Below are 24,457 nucleotides of genomic sequence, written 5' to 3'. Positions count from 1 at the left end.
TGGGATAATTGGGATGGGAGTGTCAGAGACAGTGCGATTGGCACAGGACAGAGCGGAGTTTAGGGCTGTTGTACATAGGGTCGCTATTAGTCACAAGCGACTCGACGGCACATAACAACAACAACAACAACAAGGCCAATTTTGTAAACCCAGAAGGACCATCAGTAAGATGTTTACAAAAGTCTAGAGGGGGACTCCAATGGGAGGGCAGAAGGGGACTGAGGGGAGAGAGGGAATCACGAGGTCACAGAGCTTGCTGTGCAGAGGGAGGAAGTGAAGGAATCAGCAAAGATCCACTGAGGACCTGAAAAGGCAGGGTGATGGTGAGCATGGATCAATGGTGATTAATTTTATAAAACACAATGTATGGGAAAGATCCTTTGAAAAACAATGTGAATAAAGGACTGTGTGAAATATATTGTACATAAATAAAACACTAGGTATACAAATTTCATATGCAAACCAAAATACAATGAAAAAAAGAAGCCCCCCAAAAAATCAAACCCAACCCTCCCCTGAGTCAATCCCATGACCCAGTGACCCCACAGGCCCCCCAGAACTGCCCCACAGCGTGGGACAGCATCCGCCCCGAGCAGGAGGGACAGATGGCCTCATCTCTCTCCCAAAGAGCAGCTGGCGAGTTTGAGTCGCTGGCTTTTCTGTCAGGAGCTGAGTGCTAAACCACTGCACCACCAGGGCTCTTTGTTAAGATTCTCCTACGGCGCCTTTCAAGCCACTTATACGGCAATTTTGAGCAGGAAGTGAGTCATGGTAAGTCTCCATCCTTAAAGCCATCTTACCAGAACCAAACCCTTCGCCGTCAGATGGTTCTCAATTCCTGGCAGCCCCAAGGGACAGAGCAGAACTGCCCGAGGGTTTCCGAGGCTGCGTCAGGCTTGCCACATCTTGTTCCTACGGAGCAGCTGGTGGCTTTGAACCGCTGATGTTTCAGTGAGCAGTTGTGCACTTTATCCACAGCACCACCTGGGCTCCTGAGCCCTTAAAAGAAACACTGCTTTAATGACATAGATAGTGTCAGGGTGCTGACCATCAGGCTCCATCCCTGTGTCCTTTAATGAGATGGACGGTGTCAGGGTGGTGACCCTCAGGGTCCATCCCTATCTCCTTCTGGACCCTGGTTCTCAGTGAGCCTCGTGCTCTTTGTACATTACAGGGTCTGGTGTGGACTTAACTGCCTGCCCTGGGCACCCTGTTGTTGTTGGCTGTCCACCTCCCCCGGCCATCAAGGCCTCATGCACAGAGGACAAGGCACTGCCAGGCCTGTGCCAGCTGAGGACTCCTGCGGTCCAGAGGGTCTCCACGGGCGGAATGGCACAGGCAGATGGCCTGCCCTTTCTTCCTAGTCTGTCTTAGTCTGTAAGATCTATAAGGTCTATGAGGTCCACTGGCCCACAGTTCAGCAGCACACAAGCCTTCATGGAGACAGGTGGGGCCTGTATGTGAGACGTGCTGGCTTGGAACCGAACCAGCATCTCCTGCATGAAAGGCGGCGTTCCTCCAGGCAACCATCATTGCTCCCTAAAATCCTAAACCTGGGGAAGCCCGCCATGGTCCGACTGTGCACTGTTTACCTACACCAAGGACCGACACTGCCGTACTTATAACACACATGCATAATATCACAGCCCCTAGACCACAGCCAGGGTCAACCCACAACATGAGGGACCCAGTCACTGGCTGGGTATTGGCTGCAAATGTGGCACCTGACACAAGAATTCTAGGAAAGAATTCCGCACCCCGTATTTAACACTGAAAGCAATGCTCTGGAGCCACAGCCTCATCAGATCTGTCCTCACAGGGTGCGGGGGAGGGGCGCAAGGGCCCAGCAGGGGGCCAGCCAGGGGAGCCCCAGGTTACAGGGTGGGGACTGGGGGCTGGATGCTGCCTCCTGGCATTGATCTGTGATTACAGGACCTGGCAAAAGGCACAGGGTGTAGGGGTGGGGCACGCCCAGCAGGGATAGAGCCCAGAAGGGGTGGGATTGTCTTGGCAGGTCTGGGAGGGGGAAGGTAAATAATTTGGATTAAATTTATAATGAGCTCTACATCCCAAATTGTTGGATGCCATCCAGAGAAGGGCTGTGGAGAGAGCAGGAAGCAGGCTGGTTCCTGCTCCGACCAAGAGCAAAGCAAAACCTGCCAATGAGCTGCAGGGAGAAGAGGGCCTTGGAGAACCCCAGAAGCCCCCCAAAAGGACCCATCCAGGCTCAGACTCTCGGGGCTGGAAGAGTGGAATGCGCCCCAGGAGCAACAGGGCCTAAAAAGGTTTGAGAACTAAGTGTTTAAATATATAAAAGACAATTAATCCCTTCCTAGTGCTAAGAAAGCACTGAACCAGAAAAACTCGAATTTCCAACCACAGGGAGGGTACAGCTCGGGCACCGTGAATCCTGTCGTGAGACAGAATTAGGCCCAGGCTGGACTCGGCTCAGAAGGAGCCGAGAGTGGGACCAGGTCAGTCAGGGGGTTACCAGGCCAGCAGCAGGCTTAGGGAAACAAACTCCGCAGCAGGAGACAACCCCAATCCTATCCGGCGTTCAGTCGTGACACATGGGGGCGATTCCATCTGGAGTGGAGGGAAGTTGTCACTAGGGGCTGCTGAGCAGACTGTGACCCACAGTGACCCTGTGTGTGGGAAGGAAAGCCCGGTGGTCCTGCACTGTCCTCCTCACCAACGCTACGCCTGAGGCCTGACCGTCAGCCGCTGCATCTGTGCAGCTCACCGACACAACGTGTCTGTCACCCTGCCCTTACCGATGGGAGGCTCACGGCTCAGAGGTGGGTGGACAGCTGTGCAGGACAGGGCCTTCCTCGAGCAGGCTAGAGCTCAGATATGGGTCCCCAGAGCGAGGTCCACCTTCGGCTCAGCTCCCCGCCATCACTACAGGCTGGCCAGTCTCCACCCAGACCCTGCACCACCACAAAACCACAGGGAGGCTGCAGCTCAGCCTGGCTGCAAGCCCAGTTTCCCCAGACGTGTGATCCTTGGAGGCTGGGACACATCTCCACAGCACTGACCCCAGGGCAGAGGCGTGACCCTGTGACTGGGAAGCTGCTCCTGTGATTCCCCGCCATCAGGCTGAATAAGGAACCCTGGCGGCACAGGAGGTTACGTGTTGGACTGGTAGCAAAGAGGCCAACAGTTCAAACCTATCAGCTGCTCCGTGTGTTCCCCACAAAGACTGGCCGCCCCGGAATCCCCTCAGTCCTACAGTGTCAGGGCGGGTCAGGGTCCACTTGATGACAGTGGGCTCAGTTTGGGCTTCTCTACCTGAACACACCCCACAGTTGGGTGACTGGGCCCTCAGCTGTCATTCTTCCCTCCCCCCGCCAACAGCTCCTCTTCCCCCCCGGGTTCCTATCATCAGATGTCACTGAGGGGACCCTGGTGCAGGACAACTGTGGCCTTTCACTGGCTGACTGTGGAAGTAGACAACCAGGCCTTTCCTCCCCATCTGTCTTGTCTCAGAAGTTCTACTGAAACTCATTCAGCATCATGGTAACATGTCACAGACAGATCCCCCCAAATGCGTGTCAGCCTGCCAGGGGTGGTTCTCAGTGTTAAGAGAATGACCCTCCATCTTGGGATCTGCTCTAACTGTCCTCCCTGCTGGACATACACCCCTCCATGATCCAGTGAGGCGGGGTTAGGGGCAGTTATGCTAATGAGGCGGGGTTAGAGGCAGTTATGCTAATGAGGCGGGGTTAGAAGCAGTTATGCTAATAAGGCACAGAACAACCCAAGGATTAGGCCACATATTGAGGTTGTAACTCTTTGAGACATAAAAGAGCTGAAACAAGTGTACAAAGGTCAGGGTACTTGACAGCTAAACAAGCAAGAAGAACAAGGGGCAAGTGTATCCTCTGGGCTCAAGGTCATGGTGCTGAGAACCTTCTAGACCCAGCAGGAGGTTGATGCCAAGATGCACTGTGATCTCCAAGGAACACTGGACGCTGAAAGGAGTCAAACTCCCTCCTCTAGAGCTGACAAAGAGAGAACAGCCTGCCCAGAGGGCCAGCACTCTCAATATGGGTTTCTAGACTGAGAGAAAACAATGTCTGTTTGGTACAACCAACTTTTTGTGGTTTTCTAATACAGCATCATGTGATTACCAAGGCACTCCATCAGCCGACTCCACATGGCTGCCTACGAGATGCATGGACTGGGAATTGAACCAGGGTTGTTGGCATGGGAGACAAGGATCTTACCAGGGAGCCACTGTTGGCAAATCCCCCTCCTTCTGGTTCTGCTCCCCCTCTCCCCTCAGGAGCTGCAAGCTGTGTTTGACTTTCTCACCTCCTGCTGATTTGTTCCACCCACAACCCTGGATACCTCAGGAGTCTCCACCCAAGGGCAGCACCCTGCCAGGGCCAGCTCCCCCCACTCACCTGGCAAGGCAGACACCTGCCTGGTTAGAGAAGGAGGGGGCTAGTGGGGGGCAGGAAGTGAGCAGCGCAGGGAGGGAGCCTGACCACCAAGCTCCTGGGGTGACCTCACCAGATGCTCCGAAGCAAATTCCCAGAAGCCTGCCACACCCACCTTTAAAAAATATAAATAAAGCGGGCATTCCAGCAGCCAAGAAAACTCCCTCCCGGGCCAGCCGTGGGCTTGGGTCCTGTGGCAGGCGTCCCGCACGAGGAAGGAATGGAACCCTGCTGAACCGGATCATCTACTCCCAGCACCTCCAGAGCCCAAGGGCCTCAGCCCGGTCTCGACCCAGCTCCACCCACCCGACTCACACAGATTGAGGCTATCTTCTCAGAAAAGGGGTGCTCCCTCCAGCTTCCCCTCCTCCACTACAGATGGAGGACAAAGAGTCAACCTTGCAGAGAGCCAGAAAACTCTGGGAGGCACGATCTGAGCTGCAAATACAGACAGAAGTTGAGGGGGTAGAGCTCAAGTTCACCAGAAAGCTAGGGGTGAGTTGGAGTTCAAATTCACCAGAAGAAAGGGCTGGCAATCTACTTTCCAAAAAGCAGGTCACCCAACAGAAGTGTGAGTTGTTTGATGGAAAACTACTTTTCTGTATAAATGTTCATTCAAACCACAAATTAAAACAGAAAGAGAGAGAGACAGAGAGAGAGGAAGGTCGAGATGGAGGGTCACTGAGTTAGAGCCAAGGCCATGAGCCACGCTGGCACCAGAGGCTGGAGGATAAGGAAGGGGTTTCCCTGGGGTGCAGGGCGTCCTGAGCGAGCAGGGCCAGCAAAACCTCCACTGCGGACATCTGGTTTCTACAGTGTGAGACCACCTCTTGTCTGACAGCCACTATGCGTGGGTAAGGAGCTGTGGTGGTGGAGTGTTATGTGTTGGGCTTATTAAAAGGTCAGCAGTTCAGGTCCACCAGCTGCTCCAAAGGAGAAAGATGGGCAGTCTCCCAGAGTGACGATTCTCTGCCTCTAAGACCCAGTGGAGGATTGCTGAGTTGGACGGGGCTCCCCGACCCTGGCTCAGCTCCTGCCACTTCACTCACTGTGGCAGCCATACAGGTAGGCGACCTCTGGCATGGTCACTCTGAACACGCCAGACAACTGTCCCATCCGGAGGCGTGTCCATTAAGGCAGGCTGATCAAAATGACACCTTGTCCTGGGCCTTCCTGACTCAACAGCAGGGGGTGAGGTCCAGGAGGTGCTGAGAGCCACACCCCCCTGCAGGGATGTCAGTGGTGGGCACGTCCTGAGTGCCCAGCCCTAGGGGTGTTCAGGGTGAGCACACTACCTCAGGTGGGTAGTCCAGGCAGGACACTCCCGTGATGGCTGGGATCAGGGCCCTCAGTGTGGCCCTGGGGTCCAGACCTCAGCTGTGCTCCCCCAGAAGGTCCGCTAACAAGGAGGGCTGCTCACTGACCACTGAGAGGGGGCCGCTCCTGAGGGCTGTGGCTGGCAGGACGCCAACCTTCCTTCATCGCTGGCAGTCAGCTTGCATCCGGGATCAAACCCCATTAATAATGCTGCCCTCCCCCAGGGCCGCCAGTGCCATCTGATAAGTCTGACCTCGCCACATCCAGGCCCTGACAGGCCAGGAGTGCATGATGAAAACAGGCTGGGACAGGACAGAGGGGCCTTTGTCATTCTCCCAGGGGAGGGCCATCCACGTGGGGCAGCCCTCTATGGCACCTTCCCCGGGTTAGAGTGCAAGAATAGAGGGCACCCTTCAGGGGTCTGCACGAGTCACTCTCAGGCCAGGGCCCAAAGTGGATGTCCCCAGTGATATCAATTAAAGTGTCCCCTAAATGTGTCCACTTGGTTGGATCATAATTCTCAATGTCCTAGATTTAATGATGTCATGGGGTAGTGATGTAATGATGTCAATGATGGGGCAGTGATGCAATGATATCAGGGAAGCCAGGAGGCAAGTAATAACGATACCCCGGGCAGTGACGATGTCCTGCGTGGTTAGGACATAGTTACACAATGATGTAATCACACCCACACCTGCAGTGTGAAGTGCTGTGGTCAGCTCTGACCCTGTGCGAGGGCAGTTATCCTGGGGTGTGGCCGGCATCATCGTTTGTCCTACGAGACAACAGGAGAGAGAGGTAGGCACAGAAACACTGCCAAGAAAGGTGAGCCGCGCGTGGAGTGTGTCCTTGGACGCAGGTGCCCAGGCTGAGGAGCTCCGAGAATCAGGAGGGGACACGAGGATGCCCCGTAGAGTCAGCTCCCTGGACCTGGACGTCCAGCCTCCTGAAGGGTGAGAAGACATTCCTGTTGTTAAAGGCATCCACCATGCCACCTGCTACAGCAGTGCCACACAACCAACAGGGCAGGAAAGGCCGGAGGGCCAGGCGTCCTAGCTGCCATCTGAGGAGAGCGCTGCGGCCAGCCAGCTCTCACCACCACACAACACGAAAGGCCGCTGGCTCCCGTACATGCCAGCAGGGGTCAGGAGCCTGTGGGCTCTGGATGACAGAATAATAGTCCCTAAGATTGGTGGACGATTTATCAACAATCTGCATTATGCGGATGACACAACCCTGCTTGCTGAAACTGAGGAGGACCTGAAGCGCCTGCTGCAGAGGGTCAAGGACTGCAGCCTACAATATGGATTGAGGCTCAATGTCAAGAAGACAAAGATTCTCACCACTGGACCAATTGGCAGCATCAGGATGGATGGTGAAGAGACTGAGATTGTTCACAGCTTTAGCTTGCTTGGCTCCATAGTCAACAGTCTTGGCATCAGTAGCCAGGAAATTAAAAGGCGCATTGCCATGGGAAAGTCTGCTGTTAGGGACCTCTCCAAAGTACTGAAGAGCAATGGTGTCTCTCTGGAGACTAAGGTGCGTCTGATACAGGCCATGTTCTTCGCAATCACTTGTTAGGCATCAGAGAGTTGGACAATGACTACGGAGGATAGAAGGAGAATTGATACCTTTGAGCTGTGATGCTGGAGAAGAGTATTGAGAATACCACGGACTGCTAGGAAAACAAACAGATTTGTCCTGGAAAGACTTAAACCAGTTGGCTCCTTGGAGGCAAGGATTCTGAGGCTCCGTCTAACATACTTTGGACATGTTGTGAGGAGAGACCAGTCCTTGGAGAAGGACATCATGCTTGGGAGGGTGGAGGGACAGCGCAGGAGGGGAAGACCCTCTATGAGGTGGATTGATTCAGTGACTGGGATAATCGGGATGGGAGTGTCAGAGACAGTGCGATTGGCACAGGACAGAGCAGTTTAGGGCTGTTGTACACAGGGTCGCTATGAGTCGCAAGCGACTCGATGGCACGTAACAACAACAACAACAAGAAGGACGTCCAGTCCCAACCCTGGAATGTGACTGAATATCAGAATGTGGTCCCTCCAAGAGGGACAGGGCTCGGAGTCACGGAGGACATGTGGGTGGACACAGGCACTGGAGCGACACCAGGGAGGGACCATTAGCCACTTTACTACCTGAGCCCTCCCCTGTGGGTCATCTGTATGCCCACAGGTGCTCCCTGCTGGCCACACTGTGACCACAGCTCGGTAGAGACCCTGAGTCCACAAGCATGGATGCTGGAGGCTGACTGGCCCTCTGCTTGATCTTCTCACATAAAGCTGTGATCTGGAGTCCACCACAGGGACCCCCGGCCACTTCACACCCAGGTGCAGGTGGATAAGGCAGAGCAAGGACCCAGGCACGTGATGATGTTCAAGGCCCAGCCAGTCACAGAAGCACCTGAGGGGTGTGCTGGGCAGGAGGACACTGGTCTGAGTGAGTCAATACTGTCCCACCCCAGCTCCATGGCACACTCCCAGGAAAAGGAACAGGGGCTTCTAGGAACACTGCAGAGCTGGGACAGTAAGAAAGACGGGACAGTAAGAGAGATGGGGTCGAGGACAGTCAACCAGCCAGAGCTCACACCTGCAGGAGAGGTGGAAACAGCATCGTATCTGCGTGGATGACCTGCTTTGGTGAGGTCACTAGGGCTGGCATCCCCCAGTCCATGATGTCACCCTGCCTCCACACACCTCCACCTGTCCCTGACATGGGGCCCTCAACACCTCTCACCACCAATCTTAATCACAGAAGGTAGATGGGTCAGAAATGGTCAATGCCTCACGTTTCACAATTATGTGAAAACTGGCAACAAAATTGCTTTCTAAAATCTTTCCACCCTAAATTGCAACTGTTACTAGTTACAACATAATTAGTAACTGAGCAAGAAGCCCTGCTGGGTTTTGGTCTTGAATCAGGAGTTCTGGTCCAGCCGTTGATGGCACGTCAGGCTGCTCCAAGAGAGGTCAGCCAGTGGTCTGAACCCACCAGAAGCTCTGCTGGAGAGAGGTAGGCGGGCAGTCCCCTCCTGGGGAGATTTACAGCCTCAGAGCCTACGGAGGGCTTCAAGGAGGGAGCACAAACCCCGAACACGAGACAAAACCAATAACACCAGTAAGGAGATTGGATTCTTCGGCACACAGAGACCCCTGACAGGAGGAGGAGGCCTGCCTGAGGGTCTCCAAGGCTCTGGTGGACTATGGGGCAAGGAGTTGCTCGGACAACCCAAAGGCAGGCAGTTTGAATCCATCACCAGCTCTGAGGGAGGAAGACGGGCAATCTCCTCCCATGTGATTTACAGCCTCCGAAAACCTGCTAGAGTCCGTTCCTCCATGCTGGAACATAACAACATAACACAGTGGCCAGATTTCTGAGGTTACGTTGACGGCACTTAAAACGAACAACAATCTTTCTGGAAATAGGCTGCCTCTGCCTTTGCAGCCGGGAGAGAGAAGCATCTGTACAGCAGTGGTGTTGAGTAAATGAAGAGAAAGGATCGGGTAAACAGAAATCAGCTGACTCTCACTGGACAGTCGCAAAGTGGCCCACAAGCATCCCAGAGCCAGCTCCCTGGGTTCGAATCCCGACACTGCCTCTCCCGGCTATGGCCCTACCATCCTCCTGCTGACGGTGCTGCCTCGAAGCTGTCCTGTATGCTCTGGGGCACTGCAGCACCCCCATCTTAACCCTCTACATGTCCTTAGCACCTCTCCCAGATGTGACACCCAGAAATGTACCCAGATACTGATAAATGTCCCCTGTCCCCAGTGGAGAACTCCAGGGCTACCCACGGTCATGCATTTCACCTCAGAAAGCAGGGGAACCCCCCTCCCCAGAGCCCCTGTGAGGGCAGAGCAGGGGTGGTGGCTCCAGCCCAGGTGGGCTCACAACCAACAGAATGAAGCAGTGCCTGGCATGTGCCAACCTCAGGACCACCGTGTCACTCACTCCTTGTCACTGAGGGCCCTCGTGTCTGCTGACTCTGTTCATCTAGAATGGTGTCCTTCCCTGGTGGCTGGTCATCCCTGTGACATGTCCAAAGTGCTGTTACTACATGCCATCGGGTCAACTTCCACACAGAGGGACCCTGTAAACAACAGGTGCGAGCCTTGTCCTAGCCGCCCCCGTGGTCAGGAGCTCCACCACGCACCAGCCCGCTGCCACAGTCACCATGTCGCTCCGTCTCCCTAAGGGTCTTTCAGTCCTTCACTGACTCTCCACCTTCCCAAGCATGATGTCCTTTTCCAAGGACTGGTCCCTCCTGGTAATAGACCCGCAGCATGTGAGGTGAGGTCACCCCACTGTTGCCTCTAAGGAGAGCACCTGCTGCACCTTCCCCACACAGATCTGTCTGTTCCCGTGACGGTCCCTCGGACATCCAGTACTCTACACACTCCAGGACTGAAGGGCACCAACAGAGCCCGCATCTTGCCACTCCCCCAATCCCCCATCTAAGGACCACCCCAGTCTGGTTCCTCCTCCAGCAGTCCACAGTATGCCCGCCACCAAACCACTCCCCGCACCACTGTCCTCCAATACTCATCACAGGACCAAGTCTACATCAGTCTTCCAATCGTTGTGAGTAAGATAAATCAGAACCTTCTAGAACCTTAACTAGCTCAACAGCTCTGGTGTCTTGAGGGACACGCAGGGGCAGGCATGTATCACAGCCATGGTGACAGCAGAACAAGGAGAGGTGACACAAGGCCCCCCTTCTCCTGAGGGGGGCCCCCAAGACCCACCGAGAGGGGCAGGTGACTGGCAGGTGGGCGGGGAGCGACGGTCTTCCAGGTGGTGGAACAACAGGTGCGGACTTGCACCTGAGGAACCAGCAGGAAACTGCGTGGGGATGAGTCACCAGGAGTTCAGGAAGGGGCCCGCGTCCACTCCTCACGGAATGCAACAAAACCCAGAGCGACACAGTATTGCCTTGCAACAGGCTGTATCTGCCACCCTGAGAGGGAGCACGGGTGGCACCGTGGCCACGTGGTCCAGTGCTAACCGAAAGGCCGACGTCTGGGTCCACAGCCACGGAGGGAGGATGAGGTGGAGGTGCGTCCGTGAAAATTCACAGCCTGGGCAGCCCTGTGCACGGTGTGTATAGAAAGCGTCACAGCCTGGGCAGCCCTGTGCACGGTGCGTATGGAAAGATTCACAGCCTGGGCAGCCCTGCGTGTGGTCCCACTCGGTCCTCCAGGCCACTATGAGGCAGAATCTGCCCTACGTCAGCAGGGCTTTGGCTGAGTTGAGAAAGACGTTGTTGTTGTTGTTAGAAGTCATCAAGTCGATTACAACGCAAACAACCCTATGAACAGCAGGCCTGAACCACCGTCCCCACCATCCTCAAGCCCATTGTTGCAGGCGCTCATCGGTCCATCCTGTGGAGGGTCTTCCGCTCCTTCGCTGACGTCCACCTTCCCCAACACGATGTCTTTTTCCAAGGACCTGGATCTCCCGACACACGCCTAAAGCATGCGAGACGTTCCGCCGTCCTTCCTCCAAGAGGCACTGTATGTACCACCACCAGGAGAGACCTGTTTGCTCTTTTGCCGTCCATGGGCACTCTTCTGCAACAGGGCAGCTCAAAGGTTCCAGTCCTTCTTAGAGTTTCCTTCCTCACTGTGCAACTTTTACATGCATATGAAGCAAGTGAAAAGACCATGACTTGGGAAAGTTACACCTTATTCTTAAACGTATATCCTTGCTCTTATGTGCTAAAGTGGTCCCTGATCATTTGCTCCATGCAACACATCTTTTGATTTCCTGACTGTTGCCACTGTTGGTGCCAATTGTGGATCTAAGTAAAATTAAATCCTTGGCAACTACAATCTTTCCACCATCTGCCATTTTGGTGCCTATTGGTTCTGTTGTCAGAACTTTTGTTTTCTTGATGTTGAGCTGTAATCCACATTGAAGGCTACAGTATGATACTCGTCAGGAATTGCTTCCAGTCTTCACTTTCTGCAAGGCTGTGTTATCTGCGTAAGGCAGGTTGCTGATGAGTCTTCTTCCTATCCTGATGCCACATTCTTCACACACTGCAGCTTTTGAATTACGTGCTCAGCATGTTGTTGTTGTTGTTATGTGCAGCTGAGTCAACTGTTAGTCATAATGACCTATGTGCTACCGAGTTGACTATCATAGTGACCCTATGCACAACAGCTCTGAACCCTGCTCTGTCCTGAGCCAATCTCTCTGTCTGACACGCCCACCCCCATTACTCATTGCCCCCGTTACTGTGTACAAATTGAAGAAGGTGGAGAAAGGATCCAACCTTGACACACTCCTGTCCTGATTTTAATTCATGCAGTGTCCCCTTGACACACTCCTATCCTGATTTTAATTCATACAGTGTCCCCTTGGGCTGCATCCTGTGCTACATGTAAGTCTTGCATGAGTAACAGTTAAGCAAGGACGAGGGAACCAACCCCTAACAACACGTGCTGGTAGAGAGCTGGGCCACTTCTGATGTCTCCTCCTGCCCACTCTCCCGCCAGGAGATCGGATGAAGCCAGGGTGGCATCCTTCTTGTTTTGGACGTTCCCACTGGGGTTCACACTGCATAAGGCAGGTCCATCAGCAACCTCCTCACTCAGGGCCTGCGAGTCTCCCTCCCGCCTCAAAAGGGCACCACCAGCAGCACGCCACAACCTTCATGAGGCTGTACATCTGTTCCATGCCTCACACGGCTCATTTCTAATCCCCCATCGGCTCTGCGGGAGAAAGATGCGCAAGCTCCTCCCATGCGATCTACAGCCTTCGAAAACCTGCTAGAGAATCAGCCTTGAGTTGGTTCCAAGCAGACAACAACGAGGATAAGGGGGTTGTTGTTCAGTGCTGCTGAGTCAAGGAAAACTCACACCGCGTCTCTAAAGAACAGCCTGAATCCTGTGCCATCTTCACATCTCCTAACACACGCGAGCCCATTGCTGCAGTCACTGTGTCAATCCATCTGTTTGAGGGTCTCCCTCCCCTTCACTGTGCCTCCATCTTTCCAAGTATGATGTCCCTCTCCGAGGAACAGCCCCTCCTCACAACATGCCCAAAGTATGTGAGACGAAGCTTTATCATCCTCGCCTCCAAGGAGCACTCTGGCTACACCTTCTCCATGACAGATCTCTGTTCTTTTGGCCCTCCATGGGGTCTTCAGTACTTTACTCCAGTGTAAGGTAACACTAAGATAACAAATATCATTTAATGTGTACATTTTAGGGAGCTCACGTACAATCTAAAAAAGTTCTATACTGCAAAATAACCCCATAAAAAACAAGGGGCAGCCACACACAAGAGAGGCCCAGGGCACCCCTCTGCGAGGAACATTTATGGACTTGGCAGAGGTGCCAGGAGCGTTTCTTTCTCAGCATCAGATCCGCTGCACTTTTCCTGCCATCCCACGAGCCACTTCCTCCCACACACACACACTGCACGCCGGGTCCCCACTGTCCTAGCCTCCACCCCCGGAAGCTGGCTCTCCCAGCAGGCGCCTGGGGCCCTTCCAGCCTGGCACCCTCGCAGGCCCCGTGGCTCAACTTACAGAGAGCGAGTAATAAAACCCCCAGGACGACAGAGCAACTTTCATCAAGAATAAATGAGTCCAATTACCTCCCCACAAAACAAGAGCTTCAAAGGGGAGGGAGGGGGAAAGGAAGAGGGGCAGGGTTAAAACAGCAGCGGCCTTGATTGCTCTTATCTCTCAGGGACACAGCGGGGTCATTTCAGCACCCATGGAGCCCCTTGCCCATCCCTGCGTCCATTTGTCCATCCAGGACGGTCCTGGAGGTGAAGGGCTTGGTCACCCCTCATAGATGCTTTCTCAGAGTGTAGCTCCACCAGAAAGAAGCAGAGTGAGAGCTTCTGGGGTGGTGCTGACCCAATGGGCTGTCCATCAGGAGAGAATCTGCAGGCTTTCAGGCCCCCAAGGGTCTTAGCTGACCCTGACCCACGATGGGCCAACGTGTCCCTAACTGGAAACTGGGTCTCTGGAGACCCTCTTTGAAGACCATCCCTGTTGAGTTGGTTCTGACTCATAGTAACCCACAGGACCGAGCAGAACCAGCCCCCAGGGCTTCCCAGCCCCACATCTCGATGGAACCAATGGCTTCATCTTTCTACCTCACAGAGGTGGGCGGGTTCAAACTGTCACCCTTTGGGTTAGCAGCTGAGTATTTATCCGCTGCCCCACCAGGGCTCAGAGAACGTCACACGTTAGGGTGATATGCTAGTCCTTCTCTGAATGGTGTTTTTGTAAGAGAGATATGGTGTGGGGCAGTGGGGTACAGAGGAACAACACCACGTAACACCACAGCTGCAGGCTAGGGACCCGCAGGCAGTGGGACTGGATGGAGGCACGAGCGGGATGTTCCTGGAGCCTCAGGAGGAGCTCACACAGCAGAGCCCAGGCCAGGGCTCCAGGGCTCCTGGGCTCCCAGGTTCCAGAGCTCCCAGGTCTCAGGACTCCAGGGGTCCTGGGCTCCCAGGCTCCCTGGTTCCAGAGCTTCAGGGCTCCAGGTCCAGGCGTTCTCTATGACCGCCTACTTGCAGTGCTCCATACAGCAGCCAAGGGGAAAACAAAACGAAAGTACCTGTGGTCTAACCTGCTCCCAGCAGCCCCGCAGCCAGTGTGGACCCTCCCTCATGTCTGCACCCCAGCACTGGACTGGAGCTTCCTGGCAGCCCCAGACCAAGCTGCCAGAGAGTGAGGTGCTGGAGGGCCCATCCCCACTAGGTCCTGGGAGACGCTCTGTCCCCACCAATGAAAGGCCACTCATATGGCAGCCTGGGGCCAGCAATGCTGGCCCGTGTTGTCTGGCCAGTATGTGCACCAAGCAGTTGACCATACTGAGCCCCAGGAGTGAGGCAGGCCCTCTGTAGGGGCTGAGGCCAATACAGGACGGGGGTCAGTCACCCGCTCTTGTCCAGCGGAGGCAGGGGTGCTGGGTCCCACACCATCAATTCTGCCAACTGGCACATCTGTGTATGTGAAAGCCTGTCTGTGTATGTGAGGCAGAGCTTGGAAGAGACCACCCAGCCCCTCCCCACCTGCGCACCCACCAAGGCTCTGCATGGAAGGTGCGGGAAGGTGTTCCCCCCCAGCAGCCACCCTGCCCACCACCCACTCCCCGCTCCCCCAGTGGACAGCCCTGGGCAGCGGGCTTTCTCTCTCTTTGTGTTTCTCCTCCTGGTTTAACTGTCTCTTCCTGCTCCATAAAACCTGCTAATACTTTAACCCCCGCCATAAGCTGGGTAAATGGAGCTATGTGCCGCATAACCCCCAGCCAGCCAGGGACAACCTGCCAGGTGTGTGTATTAAACACGTTAATGGAGCCGACGGCGTGGGGGACCACAGAGGCATCTCCGGTATGAAGCGAGCCGGTAATCCCCAGGAGCGCCTCATGGCGGGCGCCCCTTGTGGAGGAGCCCCTCACAGTGGGAGCCTCTCACGGTGAGCGCTTCTCACGGAGGGAGCCCCTCACGGCAGAAGCCTGCAGAGACGGGACAGGCACGGGTCCGTGATTCACATGCTGGACCTTGCTCGGAGGTGAGGATGGCGGCTGGTCCCGTGTACTCTGGGGATGTTGTTAGGTGGGGCCAGTCCTCAGAGAAGGACATCATGCTGGGGAAGGAGACGGTCAGCACAGAGGAAGCAAACAGACTGACCCAGTGTCAACTGAGCTTGCACATGGTGGGGACGGTCACGGCCCAGAGCTTTGTTGGCTCGGATGTGAGGAGGCCATGGGTCAGAGCTGGATCAACGGCACCTAGTCAAAGCTTCACCTCACATACTCTGGGCGTGTTGCTAGGATGACTATTCCTTGGAGAGGGACCTCAGGCTTAGAAAGGGGGAGGGACAGCGAGAGAGAAGACCCTCGACCAGCTGGATTGCCACAGTGACTGCTGCGATGGTCTGAGTGTGAGGAAGGGTGAGCCTGGCACAGGCCAGCAGGACGGGGTTCAGATGCCTCGTTTACAGGGTGACCATGGATTGTACTGACTTGATGGCACTGAACGCAGTTGAGGGCGAGTGTGAGAAGGAGGCACGTGTTATTTCCGGGCGGCTCCCGCGCTGGCCCTTCCTTTTAAAGAACAGTGCTGGCTACACGTGGGGCTAGGTGTCTTTGTGATGTGTCAGGACACAGACACGCATCTTCAAAGGCAGAAACCTGGCTCCTTCCTGCAGGGACCAGGAGGCGTGGGCAAGCCCAAGCCTTGAAGACGCAAGTGATTAATGGTGATGACTTCTGCCCACCTACCCTGGGCTGCACGAACAATGGAGCCAGGAATAAAGCACTTTAAATCCAAGACCTCTCCAAAGAGGGGCAGGCAGGCACAGGCATCAAGTTTCTTAAAGTTGATTTCACTCTGTTACCACTTCCCACAAAAACCCAAGCCTGCTGCCAGTGATCTGATTCCCGTTCATGATGACCCCACTTGTTAAAGCAGAACTTTTCTGGAGTTTTCTGAGCTATGACCTCTCCTAAGGAGGACAGCCAGGCCCTTACTCCTTGGAACCAAAGGGTGAGATTGAACTGCCAAAGCTTAGGATAGTTGTGTGTGCTGTTGAGTCAGAACTGACTCACAGCTGAGCCTTCAGCACGTTTGTAGAGGCTATAAATTGCATAGGAGATTGGCCATCTTTCCCATGGAGCCCCTGGTGGATTCGAACCGCCTACCTTTGCACTAGCAGCACAGTTCCTTACCGGTAGGCCACCAGGGCTCCCTGAGATAGGGAGAGTGGCCGAGTATAAAGCGTTTGCACTCTGAGGGTCCCACCATCCTCTGGATGTTACTAGGTGCTGACCAGCCAGCTCTGACTCACAGTGACCCCACGTACAAGGGGAATCTGCCCAGTCCTGTGCAGATGCCCGCTGTGCTGGAGCCCACCCTCAAAGTCGCCAGCCTGCCTCACTGAGGGTCTTCCTCTACTTCACTGACCCTCTATCAAACATGATGGCCTTCTCCAAGGACTGGTCTCTAATAACGCGCCCAAGTGTGTGAGAGGACGCCCCCTGCCTGGTCTCTAAGGAGCCCTGACTGCACGGCCTTCAGACAGGTTTATTTGTTCTTCACAACCATGGGGTAGCTGATAGTCTTTCCCACCTGCTCTGTGCTCTTCCCATAAAGGGTAGACTTATGTCACTGGGTTTTATGGGCTGAACTGTGTCCCCCAATGAAAGCGGGCACTGGCACCCTAAGCCTGGATCTGTGCCTGGGGTTCTGCTTGGAAATGGGTCTCTCACCCCAGGTGAGCTGTGAGTCAGAACAGAATGGGGCCCCCCAGGGTTTCTGTGGTCAGTCTATAATAAGTCTACCACAAGGCATTTTCTCAGAAGTGCCCAAGTGGCCTCAAACCTCCAGCCTCACAGTTAAGTAGCCAGTGTGCCAGTTCTCTGTACCATCTGGGGTTCATCTAAGTCCAGGGGTGAAGCTGAAGGAGGTCTCGGAGGCAGGGAGTGGGGGGCAGATGAGACACAACACCCAGTGTGCATGATGAGCGGAGTGGGGGCCAGATGAGACATCAGCACCTGGGGGAATGGCAGGCCCTTCCTGCATTCAAGTTCACACGCCCACACCTCAGCCAGCGACCACCCTCCAACCCTGCACCCGGAGAGAAGTGAACAGAACAAGGAACTAACTGCCAGAAGCCCTCCAGGTGCCGAGTGGGCTCTAGGGACCTCAAAGACGCGGACCAGGGCTGCAAGGACGCTGCACATGACCCAGGATGCTGACTCTCACCTGCTGACCCACGCACTGCCCCCCCAACCTCACCCACTGCCCACCTCCACCACGTGGTCCTGCCCGCACTCACACACGTAACCACCCTTCCTCTACCCCCAGCTTGTGGATCCAACTGCTTCCCCCACCTGCTGACCCCTGCATGCTGCCCCGACATCACCGCTTTTCCCACACCTGTGTGGTCTGGCTGGCATTCACAGGTATAGTTGTCCTCCCACTGCCCTCTCCTACTGTCCCCTGCCCCCGCCCACTGTCCCCTCCCATTGTCCTCTGCCCCCTGCCTGCTGTCTCTCACCCACTATCCTGCATCTCTGTGGTCCAGCCAGCACTCACATACGTAGCCTCCCTCTGCCCTTCTCCCCATTATCTCCCGTCCACTGCCACCGCAACTGTGTGGTCCAGCTGTCATTCACACATGTAGCCATCCTCCCGCCACCACCCGCACCTGTATGGTCCATGGCATTCATACATTTACCCCTCCTCCTGACCCCTCCTGCTGTCCCCACCCGCCACCCCCTCCCGCTGCCCCGCACCTGTGTGGTTTGGCTGGCACTCACATGTGTAGCTACCCTCCCACTGTCCCCTCCCACATGTCCACATGTCCACTGGCACACGTACATTTACTCCTTCTCCTGACCCCTCCTGCTGTCCCCTCCCACTGTCCCCTCGCACTGTCCCCACCCGCTGACCTGTGTGCTCTGCTGGCACATTTCCCCCTCCTCCTGTCCCTTCCCGCTGTCCCCTCCTGCCACCCTCTCCCACTGCCCCGCACCTGTGTGGTCCGGCTAGCACTCGTATATGTGCCCCTCCTCTTGACCCTTCCTGCTGTCCCGTCCCACTGCCCCCCCCCCCCCCCCGACCTCTCCTGCTGTCCCCACCCACTGACCTGTGTGGTCCGGCTGGCACTCGCACGTGTAGCCGCCCTCCCGGCTGTGGCAGCGGCCGTGGGCACCGCAGGGGCTGGAGTAGCACAGGTCCACCTCGGTCTCGCAGTAGTCCCCGGTGAAGCCGGCGGGGCAGCGGCAGCGCAGGCCGGCGATCGGGTGGATGGGCCGGAAGAGCACGGTGGCCGAGCTGAGGAAGGGTGCCGAGCTGTCGAAGCGCAGCACCGACACGCACTTCATGTAGTTCTCGCAGGGCTCGCGCAGGCAGATGTTGTCGTCGAAGGGCAGCACGCGCTGGGCCGCGATGGCCGCCAGCAGCGTCCGGTTCAGGTATAGCAGCTCCTGCAGCTGCTCGGACGCGAAGAAGCGGCGCGCGCCGGGCAGCAGCGCCGAGAAGGTGACGTTGAGGATGCTGGCGCGCACGTCTGTGTCGTTCTGGATGTTGAAGACGAAGACGTCGTCCTTGGCGGTGGACAGCACAGCCGCGACGCCCTCCACGAAGAGGCCGAGCAGCGGGGACAGGAACTGCTCCTGGGACATGTTCTCCAGGCGGACAGTGATGCTGTTGGTCAGCATGTCGTCGGTGATGATGGTGACGCGTAGTGTGCAGAGTGCGGTGACACTGTGGAGGCCGTCTAGGGACAGAGGAGAGGCAGGTCACCAGTGGTGGGGTCTCGGGGGGGGGCCCTGGGGTAACCCGAGCATGGAGGGAGGGGCATCTTCATCTCCACCCACTGCCCCAGGGACGCCCCACGGATGCCCCAGGGTCCAGCTGGCATAGAGAGCCACAGTCTCCATCCGTCACCCCCAGAGAGACCTGAGGTCACGTGGGCATGGGGGGAGTCTGCTTTTCATCTCCCCAGGGGAGCCCCAGATGTGCTGAGCACAAGAGACGTGCCAGGACCACCCTGTGGGGTCCTCCACCACCCACCCTCCTGGCCTGGCCCGGCCCTCCAGCGTCTCTGTCCAACTGACCTACTGCCCTGCTCTGCTTCCGGTCACTGCATTCTGCTGTTCCCAAGCTGACCGGCGGAACATACCCACAAGCACTGGGGTCCAGCCCCTCACCATCCAAATGCCCCCACAGGTGCCCCGCTGCAGACACTGGGGACCAGCCTGCGTCCCCTCTCCTCCCTTGGCCGGCACTCTGTCATGGCTGCACTCCTGTCCCTGTTAGCGGCCACCCAAGTGTCCCTCCACACCGGTGCTGCACACCGTTTTCAACAGCTGATCATCTGGAAACCAACTGCCAGGCCTTTCTTCCACTCTAGGCGGGCGGTTGCATGCTAACAGAAAGGCAGCAGGTTCCAGCCCACCCCCAGGTGCCTTGGAACACAGGCCTGGAGATCAGCCACTGAGAACAGTACCAGCCCGGCCCTGGTCTGGTCCACACAGCACCAGCAGTGACAGCTAACTTGAGGTGACTAGGGTGTCTTCATTTTTGGTGAGAGGGGACGTCCTGGAGGACATCCTTGCCATTCCAACAGCTGTAAAGTGTCAGAGCCCCTGGCAAGGGCCCAGCAGTGGGCAGGAAGCCCGTGATGAGGGGGTGCTGAGCACAACTAAAGCTCCCGCACCTCGATACTGTGGTTCTCACCGGTCCCTGAGAGCTGTGAATCACACTGGGAAAGAATCCTGAGTCATAACTTGTGTAAACAATGAAGACAAGTAACCCCTCTGGTGCTCACGGGGCAGACGGCAAAGGGCCGGGGTGAGCCCTGCTTCACAGACAAGGGACGGTGAAGCACAGAGCAGCTGCATCCCCTGTTGGATGTGGGCTCGGCCGTGAGGGCCCAGCTCCCCGTGACAGCCCACCGGTCAGGGGCCACGTGAGACCTGCGCCCGGCACCTCTGCTCCTACCGGCCCTCGTGATAACCCAGGCCAGGCTAAATTTAAACTGCGATGATGGCATCTCACTTGTGAAACTGGCATGAAACCCAGGAGCTTTAAGATAAAGACTCCCAGATCCGTCTCCAGCTCCTGCAGAGCAAACATTCAACAACGGCTGTTGTCCAAAAGAAACAGGGAACGTCTGAGAACCTGCCACAGCTCAGAGAGTTTCCACGAGACGGGCACCAGAGGCCACGTGGGGCGCTGGGGCGGGGCACGAGCATGGGGGACAATAACGCATCACGATGAGAAAGACCCTCTACCAGATGACACAGTGACTGCCACAGCGGGCCTGGGCAGGACGCAGAACATGAGGGACGACACAGGACACAGTAAGTTCATAGCTGTCGTTTCTAGGGTTGCTAAGAGTCGTGTTTGCCTCAACAGCACTTAAAACGGTAGGGTGGGCGGGGAGAAGGGTGCAACAATGAATGAATGGAATCCCAAAATCTCTGTAGATGTTCATTGAAATGAAAAAGAAATAAAATAATTAATAAAACCCCACAAAACAGTTCACCCAGACTAGCACTATCCTAGGACAAATCATGACCCTTAGGTGAGTGCTGGAATGCTAACCCCACCTCTCTAGGTACATGACTGGGTCTTCTTCATCTTCTTCACTAGGTCACACCTGGGTAGGGTGAACGCTAAGACTAATCCCCTCTGAGCTAGAAAAGAGCAGAGAAGACACACTTTTGGTCCTCGTAAGAAATGAGAAAACAAATTTCTGTTTAAAATCACCCACTGTGGTATATCCACTCCTCAATCATCAACATGACTGGATTCTAAAACCAGGTCATTATGTAAAAAATAGAGGATAAACCCACCAGACCACAAACATGGAGGATGACTACATCATTGCACAGCCATCAGTTTACATATGTAACTGTCACATTACATCACTACAAAACTGTCACATTGCATTGTTACATGATTGTCATATTGCATCGTTACATAATTGCCACATTGCTTTGTTACATAACTGCCACACTGCACTGTTACATAAAAACCACATTATATTGTTACATAACTGCCAAATTGCATCATTATATAACTGCCAATCCACTGGAAATCATGGGCCAGCCACATGGACACAAAAGCTGAGCCATCAAAGTCAGTATTACCCTCACCCCAGTTACTGCCAGATGTTAAAGCTTAAAAGAGTCAGGTGGTAGATTTTTCACTGTTAGGGTAAACATGAACTACCGGGTGAGGAGATGGTCACTAAGGGAGGAGTAGGTGTGTGTGTTTCTGCTGCAGTAGAACTCAGTAATGAAGTCAGTAATGTCATAGGTAAATGGGGTATAGGGTGTACGGGAACTATCTGTATTATATTTATAACTTTCTGTAAATATGAAACTGTCTTTAAGGTCTACTAAAAAAAAACACACCAACATTTTAAAAGTCCCCAACCTGAAATAAGCTGTTTTATAACAAAGAGCTGGGAGCCATAGTAAATAAAAAGTACCCAGAAGTAATGATGTTTCTCCATACCTCTTGACTCTGTGCTGAGAAAAAAAAATCAGAGGAGCTGGACTCTGTGAAGAGGAATGCAGCATGAGGACTGGAGGATTCAACAAGCTGGCTAACGCAGACGATGCAGCCTGACTTGCTGAAAGTGGTGGCCATGGTTAAGGGCTGAGCTGATAAGACTGGAGTTTGAACTCACCAGTGGCTCAGGAGAAACGTGGCCATCTGCTTCTGTAAAGATCATGACCTGAGAAAGCCTGTGGGCAGCTGTCCTCTGTCCTGCAGGGTCGCTGTGAGTCGGAACCTGCCAACATGCATGACCTCCCTCTTCCCTGTGTCCCTTCCCCTCCTGGGGGTCTCACTGGTGAGTACTAAGACACACGACCTAACGCTCCATTTACAAACACAAACTGGCCCTTCCTGCCACTGGACAGAGCACCTCCCATCACAAGAGTGGACAGGGCTCTCGGAGGACACTCGCTCCAGCCTGGCTGGGAATGCCATGCCTCCCTCAGCACTCCACGGTACCCCAATTCTGACAGCCCCAGAATCCAGCAGGATGACTTCACCAAGGCTTCTCAACTCCCTTCCCGGGCAGGGCTCCCCGCCCCCAGCTCCTTGGGCTCAGGTGAGCATCCTCTGGTCTCCATATTGTCCAGCCACTAGGAGATAGCCCCTCCAAGAAGAAAATTCTAAAAATGACACAACTGTTTTCTTAAAAGGTAGAAACCTGGTGGTAAAGCAAAAACCCCATCTCCAGGCCACGAGGCCCAAGGAATCAAGATGAACATTTTTTAACAGGAAACACCCAACCCTGCAGCACCAAAACTGAGGGTCCAGAGCAGCAAGGCCACCCTGACCCCACTCCTCCTCATCACCTCGCATGCACGACTCGCCATAAAATCACACGGTCCGCACAGCATCCATGCAGAAATGCTCTCAGGTATAAGACCAGCCTTGCCCCCAGTGCTGCGCCCGGCTGTTCCCAGGGTCACCCTGCTGTCTGTGGGGACACTATGGGTCAGAACCGATATGGACACCCCACCACCATGGCCCCAGGAGCAGGGTTCACACCTGCTCAAGGATCTCCCACAGCCAAGTGGTCTCCCGAGAGGCAGCACCCACCAGGGTAGGCCCAGTGGAACTTTCTGGAAGGCTCCACTGTGGTTCAGTCCCTGCTGTTCCACCCCGCCCATCTTTCCTTCCTGCCCCCTCCTTCCTGTGAGCTTTCTCCCAGGGTGGACGCTGCCCTTCTGCCCTGGTGTGCTGATGCCCCTTCCCCACTGCTCAACTTTGCTGTGTAGGTTTCCAACAAGAAAGAATGGTTTCCTTAAAGCCAAGATGGTGAGGGAACCCTGTGGAGAGGAACAGGAGTGTGGCAATGGTAGAGGCGCCCCGACTTCAGGGAGCTGGAAGCACCTGCTAACTCAAGAGGCGACCCCACTCCCTCCCTCACAGGATCCCGTCAATCCTGTTTGTTTATCTTCTAACCCAAACATTGCACCATCAGCCCCCATGCACGGGAAAGTGGTTACACCCGCAGTGCAAACACAGCCGCCCGCCTCCGGCCTCAGCATGGACCATGCAGGGCACCCTGGCAGGAGCCTCGGGTGGCCCTGGCCTCCTTTCTGCTAACTGACCCACATACCACTGTCTGCCACTGTGTGGGACTGAGATGACATGTGTGTTGTCGCTGGGATGCTGGAACCTAAGCCACTGGGATTTCAAATGACCAGCAAGTCACCTGCAGGGGACAGGTTTCAGTGAAGCTTCTAGACCACGACAGACAAGAGGAAAGGACGGTGGTCCTCGGAGCTTTGTTCTCTGTTCCCTGGGCTACGTGTCGAGGGAGCCTTATTAGCTGACAGCTTAGTGGTTCTAAGCCACGGCTGTTCTGATAAAGGTTCGGTGATCTGCTCCCCAAAAGATGGAGCCTAGGATGCCCACAGGGCAGCTGTACACAGTCCAGCAGGGCTGCTAAGGGTGAGAATTGACTCAAGGGTGACCAACAGTAACATATGTGCCACACTGAACGTGTTCTGCGCCGTCGAGGCAACTGCAACTCACCGTGGCCCTGTGCACAAGAGCTCTGAACAACAGCTCTCTCCACAGCCAGGTCACTGTCTCTGATGCACCCACCCTCATTTCCCCAGTCACTGTGTCCATCTCATCTGGGTCTTCCTCTCCTGCACTGTTCCTCCACCCTTCTAAGCATGGCATCCTCCAAAGACTGCTCCCTCCCGGCAACACACTCAAATTATCTGAAACAGTCTCTAAATCCTTGCTTCCAAGGAGCAGCTTGGTTCCACCCTCTCTACGTCAGACTTGTTAGTTCTCTTGGCAGTCAATGGCACGTTCAATACTCTAGCACAACTCAAAGGCATCAATGCTTCTTCTACCATTCTCAGTCACTGTCTAGCTCTGTGATGCACAGCAAGTAATTGTAAAGGCCATGCATGGCCTGGATCAAGACTAAGGCACACCTTAGTCTCTAGATGGACATCCTTGCTCTTCAGCACTCAGGAGAGGTCTCTGACAATAAATTTTCCTAATGCAATTTGTGTGTTGCATATGAGTGGTTCACTCATATGCAACACACACAATCCGAGGCAACCAAAATATGACCTTGAGTCTATCCCACCTGAATTTCAGAACCATCTCAGGAACAGATTTGAGGCTTTGAACACTAATGAACGAAG

At 55.0% G+C, this 24,457-nt stretch overlaps 1 protein-coding gene across 1 annotated transcript in view; it reads right to left on the bottom strand.

Moving 5' to 3' along the window:
* The window catches only part of CELSR1 (cadherin, EGF LAG seven-pass G-type receptor 1), a 178,252-nt gene that overhangs the window by 90,652 nt on the left and 63,143 nt on the right, over positions 1-24,457 (bottom strand). The window contains exon 2 of the mRNA XM_006888122.1: positions 18,400-19,032. Within this exon, the coding sequence (XP_006888184.1) occupies positions 18,400-19,032 (633 nt within the window). The remainder of the gene's footprint in view (positions 1-18,399; positions 19,033-24,457) is intronic.

Source organism: Elephantulus edwardii, unplaced genomic scaffold, assembly GCF_000299155.1.
Source record: "Elephantulus edwardii isolate Elephantulus edwardi_28Jun2011 unplaced genomic scaffold, EleEdw1.0 scaffold00064, whole genome shotgun sequence".
NCBI classification, from domain to species: Eukaryota; Metazoa; Chordata; class Mammalia; order Macroscelidea; family Macroscelididae; genus Elephantulus; species Elephantulus edwardii.
Note: the sequence above shows the minus strand (reverse complement) of the source record. Positions and strands in the feature narration are given on the sequence as shown.